The sequence below is a fragment of the Mustelus asterias genome, chromosome 9 (genome assembly GCF_964213995.1).
Source record: "Mustelus asterias chromosome 9, sMusAst1.hap1.1, whole genome shotgun sequence".
Classification (NCBI taxonomy): Eukaryota; Metazoa; Chordata; class Chondrichthyes; order Carcharhiniformes; family Triakidae; genus Mustelus; species Mustelus asterias.
The window spans coordinates 165,522-193,424 of record NC_135809.1 but is presented as its reverse complement, the minus strand read 5'-3'; the positions used below and the strand labels follow the sequence as shown (position 1 = coordinate 193,424).

Sequence of the window (27,903 nt, the reverse complement as noted above, 5' to 3'; positions counted from 1 at the left end):
TTTGGCAGGTAGGATCAAGGAAAACCCTAAAGCTTTCTATAGGTATGTCAGGTGTAAAAGAATGACTAGGGTAAGATTAGGGCCAGTCAAGGACAGGAGTGGGAAGTTGTGCGTGGAGTCTGAAGAGATAGGAGAGGCACTAAATATTTTTCGTCGGTATTCACACTGGAGAGGGACAGTGTTGTTGAGTGGAGTACTGAGATGCAGGCTGTTGGATTGGATGGGATTGATGTTCATAAGGAGGAGGTGTTAGCAATTCTGGAAAGGGTAAAAATAGATAAGTCCCCTGGGCCGGATGGGATTTATCCTAGGATTCTCTGGGAGGCGAGAGAGGAGATTGCAGAGCCTTTGGCTTTGATCTTTGTGTCGTCATTGTCTCCAGGAACAGTGCCAGAAGACTGGAGGATAGCAAATGTTGTCCCCTTGTTCAAGAAGGGGAGTAGGGACAACCCTGGTAATTATAGACCGGTGAGCCTTACTGTTGTGGGCAAAGTATTGGAAAGGATTATAAGAGATAGGATTTATAATCACCTAGAAAGGAACAATTTGATTAGGGATAGTCAGCACGGTTTTGTGAAGGGTAGGTCATGCCTCACAAATCTTATTGAGTTCTTTGAGAAGGTGACCAAAGAGGTGGATGAGGGTAAAGCGGTTGATGTGGTGTATATGGATTTCAGCAAAGCGTTTGATAAGGTTCCCCATGGTAAGCTTTTGCAGAAAAGACGGACACATGGGATTGAGGGTGATTTAGTGGTTTGGATCAGGAATTGGCGAGCTGTAAGAAAACAAAGGGTGGTGGTTGATGGTAAATATTCATCCTGGAGTTCAGTTACTAGTGGTGTACCGCAAGGATCTGTTTTGGGGCCACTGCTGTTTGTCATTTTTATTAATGACTTGGATGAGGGCGTGGAAGGATGGATTAGTAAATTTGCGGATGACACTAAAGTCGGTGGAGTTGTACACAGTGCGGAGGGAAGTGGCAGGTTACAGAGGGACATAGATAAGCTACAGAGCTGGGCTGAGAGGTGGCAAATGGAGTTTAATGCGGAAAAGTGTGAGGTGATTCACTTTGGAAGGAGTAACAGGAAAACAGAGTACTGGTCTAATGGTAAGATACTTGGTAGTGTGGATGAACAGAGGGATCTGGGTGTCCATGTGCATAGATCCCTGAAAGTTGGCACCCAGGTTGATAGGGTTGTTAAGAAGGCGTACGGTGTGTTAGCTTTTATTGGTAGAGGGATTGAGTTTCGGAGCCAGGAGGTCATGCTGCAACTGTACAAAACTCTGGTGCGGCCGCATTTGGAGTATTGCGTACAGTTCTGGTCGCTGTATTATAGGAAAGATGTGGAAGTGTTGGAAAGGGTGCAGAGGAGATTTACTAGGATGTTGCCTGCTATGGTGGGAAAACCGTATGAGGAAAGGCTGAGGGGCTTGAGGTTGTTTTCGTTAGAGAGAAGGTGGTTAAGAGGTGACTTAATAGAGGCATACAAGATGATCAGAGGATTAGATAGGGTGGATAGTGAGAGCCTTTTTCCTTGGATAGTGTTGGCTAGCACGAGGGGACATAGCTTTAAATTGAGGGGTGAGAGATATCGGACAGATGTTAGAGGTAGGTTCTTTACTCAGAGTAGTAAGGGCGTGGAATGCCCTGCCTGCAGCAGTGGTGGACTCGTCAACGTTGAGAGCGTTCAAGTGGTTATTGGATAAACATATGGATGATATTGGAATAGTGTAGATTAGAGGGGCTTTAGATTGGTACCACTGGTCGGCGCAACATCGAGGGCCGAAGGGCCTGTACTGCGCTGTTATGTTCGATGTTCTATGTTCTACCTCTGTCTCTGCTCCTCACTCTGTTGTAACAAGGCCCTTTCCCGGATGCCTGTTCTTTTCCTTTGACAAGAAGGTGGTCTTGAAACTTTTTGGTTGACTAACAAGTATGGGGATAAATGGGCCATTTTCAGGTTGGCAACCTGCAATCCTTGGAATGCCACAGGGATCTGTGCTAGGGCCTCAACTATTTACAAACTTTCTCAATGACTTGGAAGATGGGACCAAATTTACGGTAACTAAATTTGCTGATGGCATGAAAGTAAGAGATGGTGAAGTGTAAATCGGTTGTGAGTGGGTAAAATAAATTGGCAGCTGGTGTATAATGTGGGAAAATGGGAACTTGTCCACTCTTGTAGGAAGAATAAAAAAGCAGTATACCATTTTAATGGAGAGAGATTGCAGAACTCGACGGCACAGAAATGTGGGTATCCTGGTCCATGAATTTTAAAATTGTATGTAGGTACAGCAAGTGATTAAGAAGGTAAATGGAATGTTGGTATTTATTACAAGGGGGAATGGAATAGAAAAGTTAGGAGATTTTGCTGCATTTATGCAGGATGCTCGTGAGACCTGTTGTAGGGAAAAATCCCTTGTACCAGTGCATTCAAGGAGGTCGAGTCTCAAGGCAAGGTTCAAAGTGTTTTTCTTTATTGTACAATTACTGTGATCCCAGCTTAGAAACAGTGGCTTGGCCACGTTGATCTCAATAGTTACACATTCGCTCTGGATATTTATAGGAATCCAAATTCGAGCGGGAACATTTGCTCATACATTTTACAATACCTAAAAAGTGGCGGGATTCTTTAATTGCTGCCCTGAAGATTTGGCGGGCAGTTTCAATTCGAACAGATTAACACTAAGAATATCTATCCTATCCGGTCAGGAAGTTCCCTGGTAGACTTTGTCAATTTGCATCTGTATGGTGTGTGTCCGTGTTAATGGGACTGCCTGTTCTTGCCCCGGTGTTTTAATGTGTTTCCCATTATCCTCTCGATGTGTCCCCTTATCTAAATCAACCTCCGATGCTTGTGTCTGTGTTCTATGCTTGCGAGATTAGATGTTAATGTCATTTTGTCCTGTGTGTAGGGGGATTTGATCTAATCTTTTATTTTTATCCTGGTTTATTAAGTTTCTTTGCCTGCCTTGGCCATTTTATTCCCATAATATTTTATTTACAGTACAGTTATGCCATATATCCCGCTGCCAGGTCTTGACTCGCAGGTATCCCGATCTTCTGGCCAAGGGCCGGTTTAAAATGCAGCTTCGTGCTGTTGCTGGGCAGAATAAGGATCTTTTGTCGGCTTTGAAATTAAAGGTCTCTCAGCTGTGCAGAGGGGGATTTAAACGAATGTCCATTTGGGTGTTCCCCTCTGCATTGTGGGCACGTTATGAATGGTGCCAATCAGTCCAATAAATGAATATGTTTAATGAGGTGAATATTGATGAGATAATAAAAATATGGCTTTGATTAATGATCTGGATGAGGGTATAGTTGGGTGGATTAGCAAATTTGCTGATGACACCAAAGTCGGTGGTGTGGTAGACAGTGAGGAAGGGTGTCGTAGTTTGCAGGAAGACTTAGACAGGTTGCAAAGTTGGGCCGAGAGGTGGCGGATGGAGTTTAATGCGGAGAAGTGTGAGGTAATTCACTTTGGTAGGAATAACAGATGTGTTGAGTATAGGGCTAACGGGAGGACTTTGAATAGTGTGGAGGAGCAGAGGGATCTAGGTGTATGTGTGCATAGATCCCTGAAAGTTGGGAATCAAGTAGATAAGGTTGTTAAGAAGGCATATGGTGTCTTGGCGTTTATTGGTAGGGGGATTGAATTTAGGAGTCGTAGCGTTATGTTGCAACTGTACACAACTCTGGTGCGGCCGCACTTGGAGTACTGTGTGCAGTTCTGGTCCCCACATTACAGGAAGGATGTGGAGGCTTTGGAGAGGGTGCAGAGGAGGTTTACCAGGATGTTGCCTGGTATGGAGGGGAGATCCTATGAGGAGAGGCTGAGGGATTTGGGATTGTTTTCGCTGGAAAGGCGGCGGCTAAGAGGGGATCTTATTGAAACATATAAGATGATTAGAGGTTTAGATAGGGTGGATAGTGATAGCCTTTTTCCTCTGATGGAGAAATCCAGCACGAGGGGGCATGGCTTTAAATTGAGGGGGGGTAGTTATAGAACCGATGTCAGGGGTAGGTTCTTTACCCAGAGGGTGGTGAGGGATTGGAATGCCCTGCCAGCATCAGTAGTAAATGCGCCTAGTTTGGGGGCGTTTAAGAGATCCGTAGATAGGTTCATGGACGAAAAGAAATTGGTTTAGGTTGGAGGGTCACAGTTTTTTTTTTAACTGGTCGGTGCAACATCGTGGGCCGAAGGGCCTGTTCTGCGCTGTAATGTTCTATGTTCTATGTTCTATGACTTCAGACCTCATCTGGAGCACTGTGTACAGTTATTCCTCATTAAAGAAAGATGGTCTTTGCATTAGAAACAGTTCAGGCCAATCAGACTAAATCGCCTTGAGCTACGACATTGGAATTCCTGTTGTGGCTGTGGGCCGGATCAGAAGCTCCTGGATGCTGGAGGTGGTCTGAGGACTGGCTTTGGCTCACAATCAGTTCTTTTCCCAGCAGCTCGTGAGCCATTGACTTTTCCCGTGACTGGTATAGGGTCATATAGGTTGAATTATTTAATGGAAGTAACTTGGTGATTTGAGAGATGCTCACTTTAGCATGTAGTTTTTGAATTGCATTATGTCACTGGTGTAAATGTAGACATGACAATGTTTGCTAGCGAGCAGAAGGGGTGGTAAATGGAGCTGCTTAATGTTGATAATATTGGAAAATTGAAGTGAACAACCTGTTCTTTCCTACCACAGTATATATTTGTACATCTGCAATGTTGCCTGGAAAGCTTATCTAGCAACCGAGAATGTTTTTTAAAAAATCTACAACTCATAATGCAGGTGCCAGATCGACTGGAAGAAAGGAAAGAACATCACAATGAAAACCATTAAAAAGAAGCAGAAGCATAAGGGTCGTGGCACTGTTAGAACTGTGACAAAAACTGTACCAAACGACTCTTTCTTCAATTTCTTTTGCCCTCCTGAAGGTGAGTGTGAACAGTGTTAATAGATTTAAATGATGTGGAATCATAGAACCACTATAGTGCTACTTTGTAAATTTTCTAATTTACCTTCCTTTTCCTCTTGCAGTTCCAGAAAATGGAGAGCTGGTAAGTCGACTCTTAAACTAATATGTTTGTAATTTCCTGTTTCAATATATTGCAATTTTTTAATTTAAAGCTTTTAACTGTTGCACATGATGCTTCCTTATGAAGCAGGTTTCTTGATTGCTAAGGGAACATTGTTACATGGGGCAAACCTGTTACTGGTTAACAATTTTTGGATATTGGTTTAGAATGACACCTTGGTCACAAGGATGGGGTTAGTGGAGAAGAGGCAGAGATGTTTGCCTGATCTAGTTCTTAAAGGAACAGTATCTTCAGGTGAATAACGTGCAACAATTTACAAGTGGAACAAAGATACCAATGTTAAAAGCAAATTACTGCGGATGCTGGAATCTGAAACCAAAAGTAAAAATGCTGGAAAATCTCAGTAGGTCTGGCAGCATCTGTAAGGAGAGAAAAGAGCTGATGTTTCGAGTCCAGATGACCCTTTGTCAAAGCTAAAAGGCATAGAAAGTGGGAGATATTTATACTGCAGGGTGTGGGAATGAAAGATGAGTCATAGAAATGGAAAGCAGTGGGGGGGGGGGGCACGGGGAGAGACACAAGGAAATCCTGGCGGAGAGAAGAGCAGTACTTCAGGGTAGATGCCAATGTTGGCTGCTTTAAAACAAAACTTATTAAAGCCTTTTAAATTAAATAATTGCTAAAACTTTTGAGATTTTACTTTTCTACTGTTGTAGGATGAAGATTCTGAGGCAATACTTGCTGCTGACTTCGAAATTGGTCATTTCTTGCATGAACGCATAATTCCACGAGCAGTGTTATACTTCACAGGAGAAGCTATTGAAGACGACGATGATGATGTAAGTCCTTTCTATAAGGCGCTGTATGCTGCTATTTTGGTACAGCCTAACTTTTGATAACTGTATTCTTGGCAGCCTAGTAAAGTGAGTGCAGACCATCTGTTGTGTTTAGAAATGGTTATGTTCCACAGAATAACAAATTCCAGGGCTTAAAAGCTGTATTCTAATAGGAAAGTATCCTAAGAAAAGTCCAAAGATGTACGGGTTAGGTTGATTGGCCATGCTGAGTTGCCCCTTAGAGTCTGGAATTAGCAGGGTAAATAAATGGGATTATGGGGATAGGACCGGGGTGGGATTATTGTTGGTGCAGGTTCGATGGGCCGAATAGTCTCCTTCACTGTAGGGATTCTATGATTCTAAGGCAATTCACTGTCATCTTATCAAACGCAGTTAGGAATGCTGGCCTCACCAGTGCTAGGGGCAGCACGATGGCACAGTGGTTAGCACTGCTACCTCAGTGTCAGGAACCTGGGTTCGATTCCTGGCTTGGGTCAGTGTCTGTGCAGAGTCTGCACGTTCTCCCCGTGTCTGCGTGGGTTTCCTCCGGGTGCTCCGGTTTTCTCCCACAGTCTGAAATTCTCCTTCCTTTCTCTGAAATGGTGCCGGAGTGTGGCGACTAGGGGATTTTCACAGTAACTTGAACCGCGTGCCCAACTCTACCGCCAAATCCCACTTTACCATCTTCTGGCCCGATCCGCATCCGCACTGTTACCGATCTGCAAAATAAAAGTCTGAAGTTGCCGTTGCAGCCTCCGAAGAGCAGGGTCAGAGACTGCAACGGCTCTCTGACCCAGGTCATCCTCTGGTCGGAGTGGAAGGGGGGTGGGAGGAGGAGAGGGGGTGTGACGTCTCATCCTCTGGTTGGTGGGGGGGGTTCCGCTGCCTGTCTGCAGCCGATGCCTCCTGGCATTTTCACTGGTACACTACCAACCACAGATTACTCTTCCCTGCAGATGCGAGAGAGCGGGAGAGATGACTGTAGCTGGTAGTGTACCAGTGATGGTGCCAAGAGGTATCGGCAGCAGACAGGCAGCGGACCCCCCCCCCCCCCCCCCCTCCCCGACCAGAGGATGAGACGTCAGCCCCACCCCACCCCACCAGGGGATAATCGGTCACCCCCCCCCCCCCCCCCCCCCGGGGATGATATGAGAGACACACCCTGACCAGAGAATGACCGTCAGAGCCGCTCTCTTCGTTTTCTGCTTTTTTTTCGCTCAGGCGCACTGTCAGATTTTTTTTCGAACTGCGCATGCGCAGTTCAGAGCTCTGATCGGTCCGCCAGCGCTAAGCCCCGCCCACAGCACAGATCGGATCGGACCGGAGCCGACAAAACGTGTATGGGCACGCTGCAAAGAGGATTCCAAGCGCAGATCTATTTGACGCCCAGATCTGGCACTTAGACTCAAAATGGTAAAATTCCCCCCTCTGGATGCACAGACTTAAAATCTTCCCTCAGCAGCTGGTAGAATTTAAATTCAGTTAATCTGGAATTGGAAGCTAGTGCAAGAAATGAAGACCACAAAACAACCATCAATTGTCTTAAATCCCATCTGGTTTACTTCTCCATTGTTCACATACTGGTCTGGCATATGTGACTCTCAACTATGTGGTTGATTTTTAACTGCCACTAAGTTGCACCAAAGCACTACAGAAAAGTCAAAAAGGAATAAACTGAACAGATCACCTGGCATCAACTGGGAAACAACACTGGCCTGTCAACCCTGTCTTCCATTACACATATCTGAACCAAAATTATAAGAACACTCTTGACAGATTTGTCAAACAACGGCCTGACGTAGTTATACTCAGAATCATGCCTTGCAATGTCCTAGGTGACACCATCAGTGTACCCAGGTATTACCTGTCCCACTGGCAGGACGACCCACCAGACGTGGCAGCACAGTGGAATATAATCAGGATGGAGTTGCCCTGGCAGTCCTCAACATTGATTCTGGACTCCATGAAGTCTCCTGGCATCCGATTCAACATCAGCAAGGAAATCTTCTACTGATAATCACATACCGCCTTGACTTGGCTGATAGGTCAGTATTCCTCCATGATGAGCACCAATTGGCGAAAGTACTTCAGGCTGTCGACGACAGTGTATTCTGGCTAGGGGACTTCAATGTCCATCACCAGGAGTAACTCCATAGTATGAATGCTGACATTGGCTGATCCAGAAGAACATCATAGCTGCTGGACTGGGCCTATGGCAGGTGGCCAGGGAACCAATCTGAGGGGAAAACCTCATCAACTTGCTTAACGCTGCCTTTAACAACTCAAAGCCAGGAAATGGTGAGGCATTGTGGGCTGTTAGCTGCAGCAGAGCCTGCTGGGTCCCGTATTTCTCATTTTATAAACGACATAGAAGACTATTTAGAATCATAGAAAACTACAATCTTTTCAGTCCACCGCAAGCCCACAGTACATCCACCCAGGTCCTTCTCCTCTGTGAAAACAGGCAAAATACTCATTAAGCGCCTCTGCCATTTCTACTGGTTCCGTACAGATTTTCCCGTTTTCACCTTTTATAAGCCCTATTCCTTCACGTCTCATCCTTTTACTCTTCACATATTTATAGAACGCCTTGGGGTTCTCCTTCATTCTACTTGCTAAGGCCTTCTCTTGACCCCTTCTGGCTCTCCTAATTTCCTTCATTAGTCCCTTCCTACAAGCCGTATACTCATCTAGATCCCTATCTTCGCCAAGCTCTCTGAACCTTTTGTATGCTTTCCTTTTCTTCTCTACTAGGTCCCGCACAGCTTTCGTGCACCACGGTTCCTTTAACCTACCAACTCCTCCCTGTCTGCTCGGAACATTGTCCTGTAGAACTCTAGACAGACATTCCTTGAAAAACTGCCACCTCTTCAGTACATTTGCCCGAGAATACCACTTCCCAATTTACTACTCTAATTTGCTGCCTTATGTCTTCATATTTCCCCTTACTCCATATAAACGCTTTGCTAGCTTGCCTGATCTTCTCTTTTTCCAATGCAAGCATTAAGGAGATAGAGTTATGATCGCTGTCCCCAAGATGCTCTCCCACAGAGATCTGACACCTGTCCAGGTTCATTGGTCAGTATCAGATCAAGTACAGCCTCTCCTCTTGTAGGCTTGTCCACATGTTATGTCAGGAAACCCTCCTGAACACACCTAACGAACTCTTCCCCATCCAATCCCCTTACCCTAGGGATATTCCAATCTATGTTTGGGAAATTAAAGTCTCCCATCACAACAACTCTGCTATTATTGCAGCTCTCCAGGATCTGTTTCCCTATCTGCTCCTCCATCTCCCTGTCACTATTGGGCGGCCTATAGAAAACTCCCAGCAAAGTGATCGACCCCTTCCCACTCCGAACTTCCACCCACAGAGACTCTGTAGACAATCCCTCCACAGCATACACCTTGTCTACAGCTGTGACACTATCCCTGATCAGCAGTGCCACTCCACCCCCTCTCTTGCCTCCCTCCCTGTCCTTCCTGAAACATCTGAATCCCGGCACCTGGAGTATCCAGTCCTGTCCCTGAAACATCCAAGTCTCCGTAATGGCCACCACATCACACTTCCAGGCATCGATCCACGCTCTGAGCTCATCCCCTTTATTCACTATACTCCTGGCATTAAAGTAAACACATCTCAATCCTTTGGTCTGAGCTCTCCCCTTCTCTATCCCCCGTCCATCCTCCCTCTTGCACCGTCTATAACCCTTCTCTGTTTGTGAGCTAACTTCCTCCCAGTCACCTTGTCTCGATCCCCTCCCCCCAACCTATCTAGTTTAAACTCTACCCAGTAGCCTTAGCCAACCTTCCCGCCAGGATATTGGTCCCCCTGGGATTCAAGTGCCACCCGTTTTTTGTGTACAGGTCACACTTGCCCCTATCTCCTTAGGCCACATCTGGATTTGATCCCCTTACCCACGGGAAGATGCATTGCCATTGGAGGCAGTCCAGAGAAGATTCACTAGGTTGATCCCAGGTGTGGAGGGATTTTCTTAAAGGCGAGGCTCAGTACATTGACAGCGATACATGGAAGCACCACCCCCTGCAAGTTCCACTGTACTCATTGGTGTTAAGAATGAGAGGTGACCATATTGAGACACATCAGATTTTCAGAGGGCTTGTCAGGATAGATGTTGAGCGGTTGTTTTCCCCTTATGGGGAAAATTTGAGACCAGAGGGCATAAACTGAGCATGAGGTTGCTCATTTAAGACCGATGAGAAGAAATTTCTTCTCATTAGGGCGGCACGGTAGCACAGTGGTTAGCACTGCTGCTTCACAGCTCCAGGGTCCCGGGTTCGATTCCCGGCCCGGGTCACTGTCTGTGTGGAGTTTGCACATTCTCCTCGTGTCTGCGTGGGTTTCCTCCGGGTGCTCCGGTTTCCTCCCACAGTCCAAAGATGTGCGGGTTAGGTTGATTGGCCAGGTTAAAAATTGCCCCTTAGAGTCCTGGGATGCGTAGGTTAGAGGGATTAGTGGGTAAGATATGTGGGGATAGGGCCTGGGTGGGATTGTGGTCGGTGCAGACTCGATGGGCCGAATGGCCTCCTTCTGCACTGTAGGGTTTCTATGTTTTCTGTGAGTGAGTCTATGGAATTCTTTAGCGCAAAGAGCTGCAAAGGCTGGGTTGTTAAGTGTGTTCAGGGCTGAGATGGACAGATTTTTCATCCGTGCAGGAATCGAGGGTTATGGGAATAAGGTGGTAAAGTGGAGTTGAGGGCTATCATATTAGATTAGTCTGATGTAATTGGAGCAGACTTGATGGGCTGAATGGCATACTTCTGCTCTTTCTTTTGTCATCTCCTCAAATGAATGCCACTGCATCTCTACAGTCCTACATTTTCCCAGTTCAGTTCAGCTCTGCCTTTGTACCTTCATTTGGGTATAAAGTAATAGTCTCCGACCCACATTTCTTCCTTTCAAACTGAACAAAGTTTAAATTATGTTTTTGTTGAGGTGAAGCGCAGTTTCAGTTTCATGGTGTTTTTATTTGAGCGGGGATCCTGGAGGGTCTCCCAGCAGAAAGGTCAGGTTTTCTAGACTTGTCTGTATACATACAATTGTAATGAGCTTTCCGCAATGAGATGGAGTGCAAAGGGATCAGTCACTTAGTGCAAAAGAAAGCTGTTGCTTAGCTAAAGGAGTCCAGTGACTGACGCAGGAAAAAGAGAGAAAAGATGTTCAGAGAGTGAAGACCAGAGTTCTAAGCTGTCTGGGTAATACTGCAAGGCTGTTGGGGACTGAGTTTGGGAAACTTGTCTTTTAGTGTAGAGTGTAGTTTTGGGTGTCTTGGGGAGTGATACCAGTTGGGAAAAAGCATCTAATGAATGCTTTGAAATCAACTGAAAGAAAATTATTTGCAACAGGACCAGCCCAAGCAAGAAGCCTGAAGGTAGTGGCCAATCTTCAGTGGATTTTGCATCTGTAAGGATATTGCTGGGATAAAAGGAATGGTGTGAACTTGAATCATTTTCTTGTGTTTGTATTGAGATCTTCTTTCTGGTTTAATATAGTTCATCTTGTGTTATGTTTTCTTCTTGTTAAATGTTCATCAGTAAATTTCTGTGAAGATGGTCAGTAACTCCTCTCCACAGTTTCTTTAAAAGAAAATTAGGATCTATCAAGCCAGGTTTCACTTTGGGATCTGACTTGTCCAGAATTAACATCAGTTGGGATATTAGCAGATGTTATCACCACACTACCCCCTCGAGGCTCCTTTACCATGAAGTTATTGATTAACTCACTAGGTTTCGAATAACCTACTCCTGGTTGGCTGCGAAATTGCTTTAAGAAATTGTTGTGAATACATTATGAATTCAATGCTCCAGGCTACTTTTGCCAATCTGATTTGGCTGGTTTGCATGTAGATGAAAGTTATCCAGGTTTATTGCAGTATCTTTCTTGCATGCCCCATGTATTTCTTCCTGTATGCTACAGTGTAAGCTACTGGTACACAGCCCATCAGCTACTCCCACAAGTGCCTTTTACCCTTCCTATGTCTTGGCTCTAATCAAATTGATTCTACATCTTGCCCTTCTGAGCCAAGATCATCTCTCACTGCTGTGTTCCTTAGTTAACAGAGCTGCTACTCCATCTCTTCCTAGCTCCCAATCTTTTCAAAATGTCAAATATCCTTCAATATTTGGGTCCCAGCCTTAGTCACCTAGCAACCATGTCACTGTGATGGCTATTCAGTCATACGTATTTATTTCTATCTGCTAGCAATTTCTCTATTTTGTTACCAATATTGTGTGCATTTTGAGTCTTTAACTTTTTTACCCTTTCTGCAATCTCTGACTCTGTCTTCTGATGCACTCTCCAGTATGTACATGGAGCAGAGTATCCAGGTAACTTCCTTCTCCCCTGATGCATAGGTGTCTTTTGCTTGGCCTCAAGTTCATTGACTCTTGAGCCAAAGCTCCTCGTGCCACATACACTAATTGTAATTATGGTTTCTCCGGATCACACTGGGCTCCATCAGTTCCCACATACTGCAGTTGCTAGATTGCAGGGGTTAGAATGAGGCTTATGAAATTGACTTTTGAACTATGCATACTGACTTGAAAGAGGTATGTATCCTTCTCACTGTGGCAATGAGTCTCATTGGCTGAACATGGAATGCAAAACTCAGCCTGAATGTTTCTTTTCTTTCAATACAGTACGATGAGGAGGGTGAAGAAGCAGATGATGAGGTAATATTTTCCATTATGATGGAGCATCGTAAGAAAAAATTGCAATTGCTATTTCCTGTACTCTTGTCAGAGGTTTACAGCATGGAAACAGGCCTTTTGCCCCAACTTGTCCATGCTGCCCTTTTTTAACCCCTAAGCTAGTCCCAATTGCCCGTGTTTGGCCCATATCCCTCTATGCCCATCTTACCCATGTAACTGTCTAAATGCTTCTTAAAAGACAAAATTGTACCCGTCTTTACCACTACCTCTGGCAGCTCATTCCAGACACACCACCATCTGTGTGAATAAATTGCTTCTCTGGACTGTTTTGTATCTCTCCCCTCAAACCTATGCCCTCTAGTTTTAGACTCCCCTACCTTTGGGAAAAGGTGTTGACTATCTAGCTGATCTATGCCCCTCATTATTTTATAGACCTCTATAAGATCACCCCTTGTTGTATGTTTCTGATTGCAATATGTTCATGTACACTAATACTCTTAGATTGTCTTGTTCCTCTGACTGTGAAAAATGTTAAACCACTTTCATTGTCATCTTTCCTTTAAACAGGAAGGGGAGGAAGAAGCAGATGAAGAGAATGACCCTGATTATGATCCTAAGGTGGGAGTTTAAGTTGTTTATTTTCCAGTCCATTCTTTTACCCTGCAGGAGAAGCATTAGTACTATACCAAATGTATGTACGTGTGTAATGTGTACAGGATTTCCGACGGTTGACATTGATTCACTCCAATAATCTTCTTTTGGGATGCGCACAATGCTGAAATGGCTTTAAACCATTTTCCCCAAGTTTTCATCCAATATCAAATATTTTATGCGTGTGTTGGGGGGTGGTTATTGTGGTTGGCACTTAAACCTGTTGTAAGCAAGAATATACTCCAGAAATAGGCTTGTCTGAAACTGTGGTTCCCATTTTAAAATGAAAGATACCAACCAACAGTAGAAAGATGAAATATTGCCAAATGCTGCAGTTAAGGTCCAGTGCGACTTGAAATCAGTGGAGAGAGTGGAGTTAGATTTTTTTCATCAGAGAAGTTTAATGGCAGTGTTCAAAGTCATGAAAGGTTTTGATAAAGTTTGGTCATTTGAGGGTGACAAAAGGGGAGATGAGATTTTACATTGCGATCCTGAATTCACCATGTGGAAGCAAGCTCAGTAGTGGCTTTCAAAGGGAAATTTGATGAATACATGAAGGAGAAAAGGTGTGTGGTTATGGGGAAAGAGCAGGGGAATGAGGCTAATACAATATCCCTACCAGAGAGCCAGCACAGGCGCAAATGTCTTCATTGTCTTCCTGATTCGATAAAGGTGAAAGACGTGCAAGACAAATCACCTTCAGTTTCAAGAGGATTGCTGGGATACACAAGAGCATTGATGGAAAAACTGAGCTGTTACAGAAGAGGTTAATCCCCTGTCAGATGTTTCCAATTTGTGCTCAATAATTAGAGATACTGGCAGTATTGAAGTCTTGGACAGGCCTGAGTTATTCTGGGGAAGGAAGTGCTCAACACAGAAGAGAAAGCTATTTGAAGGCAGCTTTCAGAGCTGAGATTAGAAATAAAAACTGAAATACTCAGCCGGTCAGGCAGCATCTGCAGAGCAAAACTGAGTCAAATATCCTGCTGAATATTTCAGCACTTTTTGTTTTTATTTCAGGTTTCCAGCATCGATGGTATTTTGTCTTTGTTTCAGAATTGAGACAAGAACAAAGAAAAGTACAGCACAGGAACAGGGCCCTTTGGCCCTCCAAGCCCGTGCCGATCATGATTCCCTAACTAAACTTTTAAAAAAAATCTTCTCCCCTTACTCTGACCATACCCCTCTATTCCCTCCCTATTCATGTACCCAACCAGATGCCTCTTGAATGTTGCTAATGTCCCTGCTTCCACCACCACCTCTGGCAGTGCGTTCCAGGCACCCACCAGTCTCTGCCTGGAAAAACTTACCCAGCACATCTTCCTTAGACTTTCCCCCCCTCACCTTGAACCTGTGCTCCCTTGTAATTGACACTTCCACCCTTGGAAAAAGCCTCTAACTATCCACCCTGTCTATGCCTCTTTATAATTTTGTACACCTCTATCAGGTCTCCCCTCAGCCTCCATCTTTCTTGTGAAAACAATGCAATCTCTCCTCATAGCCATCACCCTTGAGACCAGGCAACATCCTGGTGAACACTTTGCATTTCTCCAAAGCTTCCACATCATTCTGATAATGTGGTTACCAGAACCACAAGCAATACTCAAATGCAGCCCAACCAAGGTTTTTATAGCTATGTACTCAGTACCCTGGCTGATGAAGGCGAGCATGCCATGTGCTTTTTTAATCACTTTGGCCACCTGTGTTGCGACTTCTGGGGAACTTTGGACCTGTACGTCCAGATCCTTCTGTGTTGAGTTTCATTTGAGCTTGCAAGGGTGAGATGAAGAATGTTTGTTTAGTTAAGGACAACCAGCGTAACCATCGAAAGATGATTTGATAGTCAAACAAGTATAATGCTGAAAACCGTGTTCAGTGAGCAATGCCCCTTTGAACAACTGAACTATTGATTCAATTCTGTGCCTCTCAAATTTGTTGTACCAAGGTAAAGATAAAATGAATCTTTGAACAAAATGAGTTGATGTAGAATAAAATCATTAGATAGAAAAATCTTTGTCATAATTGTTGCACATTTCTGAGCAATTAGTATTTGTGGAAGTCACACATTATTTAAAGCAAAAGAAATGTCTTGTGTGAGCTGATTAGGAAGCCTAAACAAAGTGTACAGTTCATGACATGATACTTTGTTAGAGGTGAAAAATTTAATCTGTTCACTTGCTGATGTATTGCTTAGCTAGACTGCTTTATTTGAAGTGAAACTACAACTTTTTGTGCTTATAAAACACTCTGCACTTAATAAAATGAAACTCTGTCTCTCCAGTTTGCATAGAGTAATTTCCATTCCATTCCTACTGAGCTGCACTAGATTTTAATTTAGAGGACATCATTAAATTCAACTGTTATATTTCCATTTAAAATAATTAAATGCTCTTGGGAAGTGATGTGGTTGTGGGATCAGTTCCAGTTGCTGGATAACACGTACTGATGATGCTAGAGATGGAAGAGTGAAATGGAGACTGTCAGTGTGGAGTTTGCACATTCTCTTCGTGTCTGCGTGGGTTTCCTCCGGATGATCCGGTTTCCTTCCACAGTCCAAAGATGTGCGTGTTAGGTTGATTGGCCATGCTAAAAATTGCCCTTAGTGTCCTGAGATGTGTAGGTTAGAGGGATTAGTGGGTAGATATGGGGGTGGGGCCTGGGTGGGATTGTAGTCGGTGCGGACTCGGCGGGGGGCAGGGGCTCTTTCTGTATTGGGGTGGTGAGGGGGTAAAAGAAGATTACTCTATGTGGCTCTTTGGGTGGATGTAAGATTGAGAACATGGATAAAATAGTGGAAGGACCACACAAAAACACACTGCCTACGGGAATTTTCCAGGATCTTATCTGGGTGCTCATAGTCATAGAGGTTTACAGCATGGAAACAGGCCCTTCGGCCCAACTTGTGCATGCCGCCCTTTTTTTTTAAAACCCCTAAGCTAATCCCAATTGCTCGCATTTGGCCCATATCCCTCTATACCCATCGTATCCATGTAACTATCTAAATGCTTTTCAAAAGATAAAATTGTACCCACCTCTACTACTAACTCTGGCAGCTTGTTCCAGACACTCATCATGCTCTGTGTGAAAAAATTGCCCCTCTGGACACTTTTATATCTCTCCCCTCTCACCTTAAGCCTATGTCCTCTAGTTTTAGACTCCCCTACCTTTGCGAAAAGATATTGACTATCTACCTTGTCTATGCCCCTCATTATTTTATAGACCTCTAAGGTCACCCCTCAGCCTCCTACGCTCCAGAGAAAAAAAGTCCTGTCTATTCAGCCTCTCCTTATAACTCAATCCATCGTGTCCCGGTAGCATCCCAGTACATCTTTTCTGCACTCTTTCTAGTTTAATAATATCTTTTCTATAATAGGGTGACCAGAATTGCACACAGTATTCCAAGTGTGACCGTACCAATGTCTTGTACAACTTCAACAAGACATCCCAACTCCTGTATTCAATGTTCTGACCGATGAAACCAAGCATGCCGAATGCCTCTTCACCACTCTGTCCACCTGTGACTCCACTTTCAAGGAGCTATGAACAAGTACCCCTAGATCTTTGTTCTGTAACTCTCCCCAACGCCCTACCATTAACTGAGTAAGTCCTGCCCTGGTTCAGTCTACCAAAATGCATCACCACGCATTTGTCCAAATTAAACTCCATCTGCCATTCGTCAGCCCAGTGGCCCAATTGATCAAGATCCCGCTGCAATTGGAGATAACTTTCTTCACTGTCCACTATGCCACCAATCTTGGTGTCATCTGCAAACTTACTAACCATGCCTCCTATATTCTCATCCAAATCATTAATATAAATGACACACAACAGTGGACCCAGCACTGATCCCTGAGGCACACCGCTGGTCACAGGCCTCCAGTTTGAAAAACAACTCTACAACCATCCTCACTGGCTTCTGTCAAGAAGCCAATTTTGTATCCATTTAGATATCTCACCCTGGATCCTATGAGACTTAACTTTATGCAACAATCTACCATGCAGTACCTTGTCAAAGGCCTTGCTAAAGTCCATGTAGACAACGTCAACTGCACTGTCCTCATCTACCTTCTTGGTTACCCCTTCAAAAAACTCAATTAAATTTGAGACATGATTTTCCACTCTCAAAGCCATGCTGACTGTCCCTAATGAGTCCTTGCATCTCTAAATGCCTGTAGATCCTGTGTCTCAAAATACCTTCCAACAATTTATCCACCACAAATGTGAGGCTCACTGGCCTGTAGTTCCCAGGCTTTTCCTTGCAGCCGTTTTTAAACAAAGGAATTTAAACAAATTTAATTTAAACAAATACATAAAGGGCAAAAGAGTAACAAGGGAAAGAGTAGGGCCTCTTAAGGATCAACAAGGTCATCTATTTGCGGATCCACAAGAGATGGGCAAGATCCTAAATGAATATTTCTAATCCGTATTTACTGTTGAGAAAAGCATGGATGTTCGGGAACTTGGGGAAATAAATAGTGATGTCTTGAGGAGTGTACATATTACAGAGAAGGAGGTGCTGGAAGTCTTAAAGCACATCAAGGTAGATAAATCCCTGGGACCTGATGAGGTATATCCCAGGACGTTGTGGGAGGCTAGGGAGGAAATTGCGGGTACCCTAGTCAAGGTATTTGAATCATCGATAGTCACGGGTGAGGTGCCTGAAGATTGGAGAGTGGCAAATGTTGCAGGGAAAAGCCTGGGAACTACAGGCCAGTGAGCCTCACATCTGTGGTGGGTAAATTGTTGGGTGCTGAATGAATGGTCAAGGCTTTTCTAGCATATTACCAGCCTTTGGTAATGTTTCTTGCTGGAAAGTTGTTGATGGGCCAAATGTTTTTTGGAAAGGGTTAGATTTACAAATGGATGTGACTGTTTTGGAGTTAACTTGGGGTAGTACAAGATTGATGGATGGTGGGAGCAGGTGGGTTTTGAGTGCAGTAGGCCAATGATTTGGACATCTGGAAATTAGTTGGCAAAACTTTGAGCCTTTTGAGAGTCATACCTTTTGTGGTGAAATAAATCACCAGTACAACTATTGGAGCGTGTATCTTGTGTACAAATTTTCAGACCAGAATTAAAATAGATCTCCATGGTCTGTTTGGCTCTGGTTCTGACCCAAGAAATTTAAAGATTTATATTGGGGTTGGGGTTTTCCTTGGAACATAGAAGACTGAGGGGTGACATGGTTGAGGTATATAAAATTGAGTGGTGGAAATAGAGTAGACACGAGGAATTTCCCTTGGCAGAGTTCAAAAACCAGGGATCATAGATTCACGATCAGTGGCAGAAGGATTAGAGGGAGGAAAAACATTTTACAGAGGGTGTTGGGTGTCTGGAATTTGCTGTTTGAGTTGGTGTCGGAGGCAGAGACCCTAATCTCATTTTAAAAAGTACCCAGATCTGCAGCTTAAGTGCTGCAAGTTGCAGGACAATGGGCTATGTGCAGGAAGATGGGATTAAAAAGGGCACCTTTTTGGATCAGCATAAACAAGATGGACCAAATGGCTCCCTTCTGTGTTGTATCATTTCTATGGTTCTATTGATTTCTACTTTGACATCACACCTCCAAATGCAAGCTTTTTTTCACCAATTCCCCAATTGCTATTAGTTAATAGATTGCATTGCCTAATGCCTAATTTTCATAAATGACCTGGATGAGGAAGTGGAGGGATGGGTTGGTAAGTTTGCTGACGACACCAAGGTAGGTGGTGTTGTGGATAGTTTGGAGGGATGTCAGAAGTTGCAGCGAGACATAGATAGAATGCAAGACTGGGCGGAGAAGTGGCAGATGGACTTCAACCCGGATAAGTGTGTGGTGATCCATTTTGGCAGATCCAATGGGATGAAGCAGCAGTATAATATGAAGGGTACCATTCTTAGCAGTGTAGAGGATCAGAAGGACCTTGGGGTCCGGGTCCATAGGACTCTTAAATCGGCCTCGCAGGTGGAGGATGCGGTCAAGAAGGCGTACGGCGTACTAGCCTTCATTAATCGAGGGATTGAGTTTAGGAGTCGGGAGATAATGCTGCAGCTTTATAGGACCCTGGTTAGACCCCACTTGGAGTACTGCGCGCAGTTCTGGTCACCTCATTACAGGAAAGATGTTGAAGCCATTGAAAGGGTGCAGAGGAGATTTACAAGGATGTTGCCTGGATTGGGGGGCATGCCTTATGAGGATAGGTTGAGGGAGCTTGGTCTCTTCTCCCTGGGGAGACGAAGGATGAGAGGTGACCTGATAAGAGGTTTACAAGATGTTGAGAGGTCTGGATAGGGTAGACTCTCAGAGGCTATTTCCAAGGGCTGAAATGGTTGCTACGAGAGGACACAGGTTTAAGGTGCTGGGGGGTAGGTACAGAGGAGATGTCAGGGGTAAGTTTTTCACTCAGAGGGTGGTGGGTGAGTGGAATCGGCTGACGTCGGTGGTGGTGGAGGCAAACTCGTTGGGGTCTTTTAAGAGACTTCTGGATGAGTACATGGGATTTAATGGGATTGAGGGCTATAGATAGGCCTAGAGGTGGGGATGTGATCGGCGCAACTTGTGGGCCGAAGGGCCTGTTTGTGCTGTGGCTTTCTATGTTCTATGTTCTATGTCTAGACGAGCATTTATTGGACTGATAGTGTATTCCTGTGTATAACTTGAACGTTATCTAATTGTTGTAGACTGAATTTGTAAAGTGGAGGATGTAGCTTATTTTGAATTGTATCTAATGTTCTAAAGAGTCCAAATTTAACTTTGCTTTTTATATTTAATAGTGCCGAGATGTCTACTTCAAGTATGTTTTTACAATATAAAACAGCATAGTATTGAGATTAGCTATGAGAAATTATATATCGATTTTAGGTATATTTTTACTGGTTTTAATTCCTTTTGGAATTTCAAAATCTTTACTGGCTTCACATCTTGTACTTGCATGTCAGCTGCTCTCTGAATTTTTCCTCACTAGGTTTAAATGATGGCTAGAAATAACCCTACCCCTGGTAGGTAAGGCTTGCTGATCTTTATTATTTAATTTCATTTGACTAACTTACTCTACTTGTTTTTGCTTTTAAGTACTAATTAGTGAGTGACACCTTAATCTGACTCTTTTTGCAGTAATTATCAAATTTTTGTCAGGTTCTTTGTTTTGTATAACAGCTATACAAAAATATCAATGTATTACTGCGGAGAGACAGAATAATTTGTAAGTTGAGTTTAAATCGACCTGAGTGCTTATGGTGTGTGTTGTACAACTTACGTGGAAGTGATTTTGAATGCTAGAATTGGAGCTACTTTGGGACCTGCAGGATTTGAATATTTAACTGAAGATGCAACGTGAATGAGTTTCTGGATTGCTAGTTTTTTTCACAAACTGGCTTTAAGAACAGCTCAAATGCTTTATGATGGCTCTAAATTCCCCAATATATGCAGGAGCTAGCTTATCATTATTCAGTTAACGTGCAATGTCCTGCATCATGTATAGCTGAAGTCTAAAACATGCAGTGCTGCTTAGATTGACTATTAAGTCCTGTTCAAGGTTTGAGTAATTAAAAACTAGAAAATGCTGGAAGTAAGTAGGCAGGTCTGGCAACAACTGGTGAGAGAAGCAGTTAATGTTCTGAGCTGGTAGAAGTTAAAGATGTAATAGGTTTTGAGCATGGGAAAAACAACAAAGAATAGGTCTGTGATAGGTTGTAGTGAAGTAGAGATTAGCTTTCAATGCAAAGGTCGGCGGGAGGGGGGGGGGGGGAACCCTCTGTTGAAGAAAAATTAAGATTGGAAGCACTAATATATGGGAGGTTGCACCGTCTGGCCCCCTCATCCCTGGAACCAATCTAATGAACCATCACTATACTGCCCTCAAGACGAGTGTAAGCTTTCTTAAATATGGTGACTAATACCGCACACTTCTCCAGATGTGATCTCAATTTAGCCCTGAACAATTGTAACAAGTCTTCCTTATTCTTGTACTCCAATCTCCTTGCAATAAAAGCCAGCATATGCAGATGGCTAATATAGAAGCTACATTCTTGTTCAAAAAAATAGATAAACCCAACAACTACAAGCCAGGCAGTTTAACCTCGGTGGGTAGGGAAGTTTCTAGACAGGACAAAAGTAATGGCCACTTGGGACAATGAGGCTTAATGAATAAAAGCCAGCACAGATTTGAGGGGAAATCAAATTTAATAATCTTGTTTGAGTTTTATTTTGAAGCGGTAATAAGAGGGTTGATGAAGGCGATGCTGTTGGTGTGTACAGGGATTTCCAAAAAACATTTGGTAAAGTGTCACACAGCAGACCTTTGAGCAAAATAGGAGCTCGTATAATAAAATGAACAGTAACAACATGGATACAAAATTGGTGAGTGATGGGAAATGGAGTATAATGGTTAATGGATATTTTTCAGACTGGTGGAATGTTTCTAGTGGGCTTCCCTTCTTGATTTGGATTAATAATTTAGATCTTGGTGTACAGGATTCAAAACTTGTCGGCAAGGCAAAATAAAATGGTATCATTCTAATTGGGGAGCAGGAGCAGAGGGATTTGGGTTTATATGTACATAAATCATTGAAGGAAGCGGGGCAGGTTAATAAGAATGGTTAAAGTTGCTGTGTTGCTGTGGAGAAAGGCAGAGCTGTGACTGGTGACAGGATTTTTGGGGTAAGAATTAGTTTTAAGTACTTTTCCGCGGGTGTTATTTATTTATTTAATTTAGTTTTAAATTTTGGCGCGCAACCGGCAGTGGCCGCGGGGTTTACTGGGAAGGGTCAAAAGTTCTATATAAGTCAGTTAGTTGGGAGGTTAGTCCTCTTGTTGCTGTGGAGAAAGGCAGAGCTGTGACTGGTGACAGGATTTTTGGGGTAAGAATTAGTTTTAAGTACTTTTCCGCGGGTGTTATTTATTTATTTAATTTAGTTTTAAATTTTGGCGCGCAACCGGCAGTGGCCGCGGGGTTTACTGGGAAGGGTCTCTTGAGTTTTTTTTTAGTGCACAGGAGGTTTAAAAGGCAGGTCCCACTATCTAGCGGGCAGCGTTGGGAGCGGGCAGCGGAGTGAGACGGAGCTGAGTGAGAACTGAGGGGCTTTGGCTCATCGGGCTTAGGCAGAAAGGGCGAGCAGGGGTGAGTTTCTTATTTTTAAAAAATTTTATTTATAAGTTACTTTTCTCCGGGTACCTTGGTAGAAATAATTTGGAACAGAGAGGAATAATCTTCATTCACTTTTTTCCCTGTGTTTAAAAGGGCAAGTATGACTGTCAGGCCAGTATGTTGTTCCCAATGTAGGATGTGGGAGGTCCTGGAGGCTCCTAGCCTCCCAGACGACCATATCTGTGCTGGGTGTGTTGAGCTGCGGTTCCTAAGGGACCATGTTAGGGAACTGGAATTGCAGCTCGAGGACCTTCGCCGGGTTAGGGATAGTGAGGAGGTCATTGACAGGAGCTATCGGCAGGTGGTCACACCGGGACCACGGGAGGAGGGTAACTGGGTAACAGTGAGGAAGGAGAAAGCTCGGGTGATGGTGAGCACCCCGGTGGATGTGCCCCTTAATAATAAGTACTCCTGTCTGAGTACTACTGGGGTGTACAGCCCACCTGGGGGAAGCAGCGGTGGCAGTGTCTCTGGAGCTGAGCCTGGCCCAGTAGTGCAAAGGGGTAAGGAAAGGAGGGTAGTGCTAATTGGGGACTCTACGGTGAGAGGGTCAGATAGGCGTTTTTGCGGACACAGACGGGACTCTCGGATGGTGGTTTGCCTCCCTGGTGCAGGGGTCCGGGATGTCTCTGGTCGAGTCCCAGAAATCCTGAAGGGGGAGGGAGAGGAGCCCAAGGTCGTGATGCATATAGGTACTGCTGACATAGGTAGGAAGAGGGAAGGGGTCATGAAAAGAGAATATAGGGAGTTGGGTAGACAGCTGAGAAAGAGGAATGCAAAGGTAGTAATCTCGGGATTGCTGCCTGTGCCGCGGGAGAGTGAGAACAGGAATCGGTGGAGAATTAATGCGTGGCTGAGGGACTGGAGCAAGGGACAAGGATTTGGGTACTTGGATCATTGGGACCTCTTTAGGGGCAGGTGTGACCTGTTTAAAAAAGACGGGTGGCACTTGAATCCCAGGGGGACCAATATCCTGGCGGGAAGGTTGGCTAAGGCTACTGGTGAGACTTTAAACTAGAAAGGTTGGGGGGAGGGAATCGAAATGAGGGGACTGAGAGCGAGGAGGTTAGCTCGCAAATAGATAAGGAATGTAGACAGGGTAAGAGGGAGGTTAGACGAGTGAGGGAGAAGGGAAGTGCTCAGGCTGAAGGTCTGAGATGTGTCTATTTTAATGCCAGGAGTGTAGTGAATAAAGTGGATGAGCTTGGAGCGTGGATTGCTGCTTCGAATTGTGATGTGGTGGCCATTACGGAGACTTGGATGTCTCAGGGACAGGACTGGGTGCTTCAGGTGCCGGGTTTTAGATGTTTCAGGAAGGACAGGGAGGGAGGCAAGAGAGGGGGGGGAGTGGCACTGTTGATCAGGGATAGTGTCACGGCTGTAGAGAAGGTGGACGCCGTGGAGGGACTGACTACGGAATCTCTGTGGGTGGAGGTTAGGAACAGGAAGGGGTCGGTAACTTTGCTGGGTGTTTTCTATAGGCCGCCCAATAGTAACAGAGATGTTGAGGAGCAGATGGGGAAACAGATCCTGGAGAGATGTAGGAATAACAGAGTTGTCGTGATGGGAGATTTTAATTTCCCAAACATAGATTGGAATATCCCTAGGGCTAGGGGTTTGGATGGAGAGGAGTTTGTTAGGTGTGTCCAGGAGAGTTTCCTGACACAGTATGTGGATAAGCCTACTAGAGGAGAGGCTGTTCTTGATCTGGTGCTGGCTAATGAACCTGGACAGGTGGAGGATCTCTCGGTGGGTGAGCATCTTGGGGATAGCGATCATAATTCTATCTCCTTCACGATAGCATTGGAAAGAGATAGGGTCAGGCAGGCTAGGAAAGTGTTTCTCTGGAGTAAAGGGAAATACAGTGTCATCAGGGAGGAAATTAGACGGGTAAATTGGAAGGAGGCATTCTTGGGGAAAAGTACCGAAGGAAAGTGGAGGATTTTCAAGGAATGTTTGTCTGGAGCTCTGCATGACAACGTTCCGATGAGACAGGGGGGTGTTGGTAGGGTACGGGAACCGTGGTGCACGAAGGTTGTGATGAACCTGGTGAATAAGAAAAGAAAGGCGTACAGAAGGTTCAGAGAGCTAGGAGGTGTTAAGGATTTAGAGGAGTATACGCGATGTAGGAAGGAGCTTAAGAAGGAAATTAGGAGAGCGAGAAGGGGTCATGAGAAGACCTTGGCGGGTAAGATTAAGGAGAATCCCAAGGCTTTCTACAAATATGTCAAGAGTAAAAGGATGAGATGTGAAGGCATAGGACCCTTAAAAGGTGAAGGGGGAAAAGTTTGTGAGGAACCGTTAGAAATGGCGGAGCTGCTTAATGAATACTTTACCTCGGTATTCACGGTGGAAAGGGATCTGGGTGGTTGTACTGCTGGATTGCGGAGGACAGAAAGGATCGAGCATGTGGACATAAAGAAAGAGGATGTGTTGGAACTATTGAATGGCATCAAGGTTGGTAAGTCGCCGGGACCGGATGGGATGTACCCCAGGTTACTGTGGGAGGCGAGGGAGGAGATTGCGGAGCCTTTGGCGATGATCTTTGCATCGTCGATGGAGACGGGAGAGGTTCCGGAGGATTGGAGGATTGCGGATGTGGTCCCTATATTCAAGAAAGGGAACAGGGACAGCCCGGGAAATTACCGACCGGTGAGTCTAACCTCAGTGGTTGGTAAGTTGATGGAGAGGATCCTGAGAGACAGGATTTATGATCATCTAGAGAAGTTTAGTATGATCAAAAGTAGTCAGCACGGCTTTGTCAGGGGCAGGTCGTGCCTTACGAGCCTGGTTGAGTTCTTTGAAGATGTGACCAAGCACATTGACGAAGGAAGAGCGGTGGATGTGGTCTATATGGACTTCAGCAAAGCGTTCGATAAGGTCCCCCATGCAAGACTTCTTGAGAAAGTGAGAGGGCATGGGATCCAAGGGGCTGTTGCCTTGTGGATCCAGAACTGGCTTGCCTGCAGAAGGCAGAGAGTGGCTGTGGAGGGGTCTTTCTCTGCATGGAGGTCAGTGACCAGTGGAGTGCCCCAGGGATCTGTTCTGGGACCCTTGCTGTTTGTCATTTTCATAAATGACCTGGATGAGGAAGTGGAGGGATGGGTTGGTAAGTTTGCTGACGACACCAAGGTAGGTGGTGTTGTGGATAGTTTGGAGGGATGTCAGAAGTTGCAGCGAGACATAGAATGCAAGACTGGGCGGAGAAGTGGCAGATGGACTTCAACCCGGATAAGTGTGTAGTGATCCATTTTGGCAGATCCAATGGGATGGAGCAGCAGTATAAAATGAAGGGTACCATTCTTAGCAGTGTAGAGGATCAGAAGGACCTTGGGGTCCGGGTCCATAGGACTCTTAAATCGGCCTCGCAGGTGGAGGATGCGGTCAAGAAGGCGTATGGCGTACTAGCCTTCATTAATCGAGGGATTGAGTTTAGGAGTCGGGAGATAATGCTGCAGCTTTATAGGACCCTGGTTAGACCCCACTTGGAGTACTGCGCGCAGTTCTGGTCACCTCATTACAGGAAAGATGTTGAAGCCATTGAAAGGGTGCAGAGGAGATTTACAAGGATGTTGCCTGGATTGGGGGGCATGCCTTATGAGGATAGGTTGAGGGAGCTTGGTCTCTTCTCCCTGGAGAGACGAAGGATGAGAGGTGACCTGATAGAGGTTTACAAGATGTTGAGGGGTCTGGATAGGGTGGACTCTCAGAGGCTATTTCCAAGGGCTGAAATGGTTGCTACGAGAGGACACAGGTTTAAGGTGCTGGGGGGTAGGTACAGGGGGGATGTCAGGGGTAAGTTTTTCACTCAGAGGGTGGTGGGTGAGTGGAATCGGCTGACGTCGGTGGTGGTGGAGGCAAACTCGTTGGGGTCTTTTAAGAGACTTCTGGATGAGTACATGGGATTTAATGGGATTGAGGGCTATAGATAGGCCTAGAGGTGGGGATGTGATCGGCGCAACTTGTGGGCCGAAGGGCCTGTTTGTGCTGTGGCTTTCTATGTTCTATGTTCTATAAAGCATGTAACATCCTAAGTTCTGTTAATAGGGGTATGAAATGCAAGAACAAGAAAGTATGTTGAATACAGTTCAGCCTCAACTGGAATACTGTGTCCAGTTCTGGGCGTCGCACCTCATGAGAGAGACAGGTTAATAGGGTGATGAAAAAGGCATATGGTACACTCGCCTTTATCAGTCGGGCTATAGATTACAAAAGCACAGAGCTCATGGAGTTGTGTAGAACATTGAGGCCACAGCTGGAGTACTGTGTGCAGTTCTGGTTGCCACATTATAGTAAGAATGTGATTGCACTGGAGGGGATGCAGAGGAGATTCACCAGGATGTTGCCTGGGATGGAACATTTAAGTTTTATAAAGAGAGGTTGGATAGACTGGAGCAGACAAGACTGAGGGGTGACCTGATTGAGATGTTCAAAATTATGAGGGACATGGACAGGGTGGATAGGGAGCAGCTGTTCCCCTTAGTTGAAGGGTCAGTTATGAGGGGACACGAGTTAAAAGTATGGGGTGGGAGGTTTATGGGGAACTTGAGGAAAAACCTTTTTACTCAGAGGGTGGTGACTGCCTGGGAAGGTGGTGGAGGCGGGATGCCTCACATCCGTTAAAAAGTACCTGGATGAGTACTTGGCACGCAATAGCATTTAAGTGCTGACAAGTGGGATTAGGTGGGCAGATCAGGGCCGTTCATGCATCGGTGCAGACTTAATGGACTGAAGGGCCTTTTCTGCACTGTAGTATTTTGAGAGACGTGGAGGCATGGGAGATTTCGAAGAGATAAACTTTTCCCATTGGTGGGAGGATCAAGAACCAGAGAGCATTGATTTTAAAGTAATTGCGAAAAAAGCAATGGTGACGCAAGGGAAAACCCCTTCACACAGCAAGTGGTTAGGATCTGGAATGCACCATGTGATGGTAGCAGCAAGTTCAATCGAAGGATGCAAGAGGGGATTGGATTATTATCTGAGAAAGAATGTGCACAGCTGTGGGGAGAAGGTGGGAGGAAGTGGCGCTGAATGCTCCTTTGGAGAGCCACAACAGACATGGGCTAAATGGCCTCCTGTGCTGTAACCATTGTTTGTGTGACGTGACATTTGCTTTCCTACCATGCTGGCTTATATGAGTGCACACCAAGTCCCTTTGAATATTAGAGCAAAATATTGCAGATGCTGGAATTCTGAAATAAAAACATGCTGAAAAGCCTCGGGTCAGGCAAGATCGATGAAGAGGAACAGAGTTAACGTTTCCGATCGATGACCTTTTGCCTCTTCTGATGAAAGGTCACCGGCCTGAAACATCAATTGCGTTGCTCTGAATATCAACATTTTTAAGTTCATACCCATGTTTGTCTTGGATTAGTAAGTAGTCTCAAACACCAGGTTACAGTCCAACAGGCTTATTTGGTAGCACGAGCTTTCATCAGGTGAGGGTGCTCACCTGATAAAGGAGCAGCACTCTGAAAGCTTGTGCTACCAAATAAACCTGTTGGACTTTAACCTGGTGTTGTGAGACGACGAGCTGTGCCCATCCCAGTCCAACACCAGCATCTCCACATGCCGAGGGCT

General features: G+C 44.9%; 1 protein-coding gene across 3 annotated transcripts in view; it reads left to right on the top strand.

The window, feature by feature from the left end:
* The window catches only part of nap1l1 (nucleosome assembly protein 1-like 1), a 132,477-nt gene that overhangs the window by 90,484 nt on the left and 14,090 nt on the right, over positions 1-27,903 (top strand). Inside the window, exons 10-15 of one of the 3 annotated variants that reach the window (XM_078219494.1) lie at positions 4,792-4,937; positions 5,041-5,060; positions 5,756-5,878; positions 12,536-12,568; positions 13,115-13,165; positions 20,143-20,176. In XM_078219494.1, coding sequence (XP_078075620.1) covers positions 4,792-4,937; positions 5,041-5,060; positions 5,756-5,878; positions 12,536-12,568; positions 13,115-13,165; positions 20,143-20,148 — 379 coding nt within the window. In that variant the 3' untranslated portion in view covers positions 20,149-20,176. Of the gene's footprint in view, positions 1-4,791; positions 4,938-5,040; positions 5,061-5,755; positions 5,879-12,535; positions 12,569-13,114; positions 13,166-20,142; positions 20,181-27,903 lie in introns of all 3 variants that reach the window. The other 2 variants (XM_078219493.1, XM_078219492.1) reach the window with 2 other exon arrangements.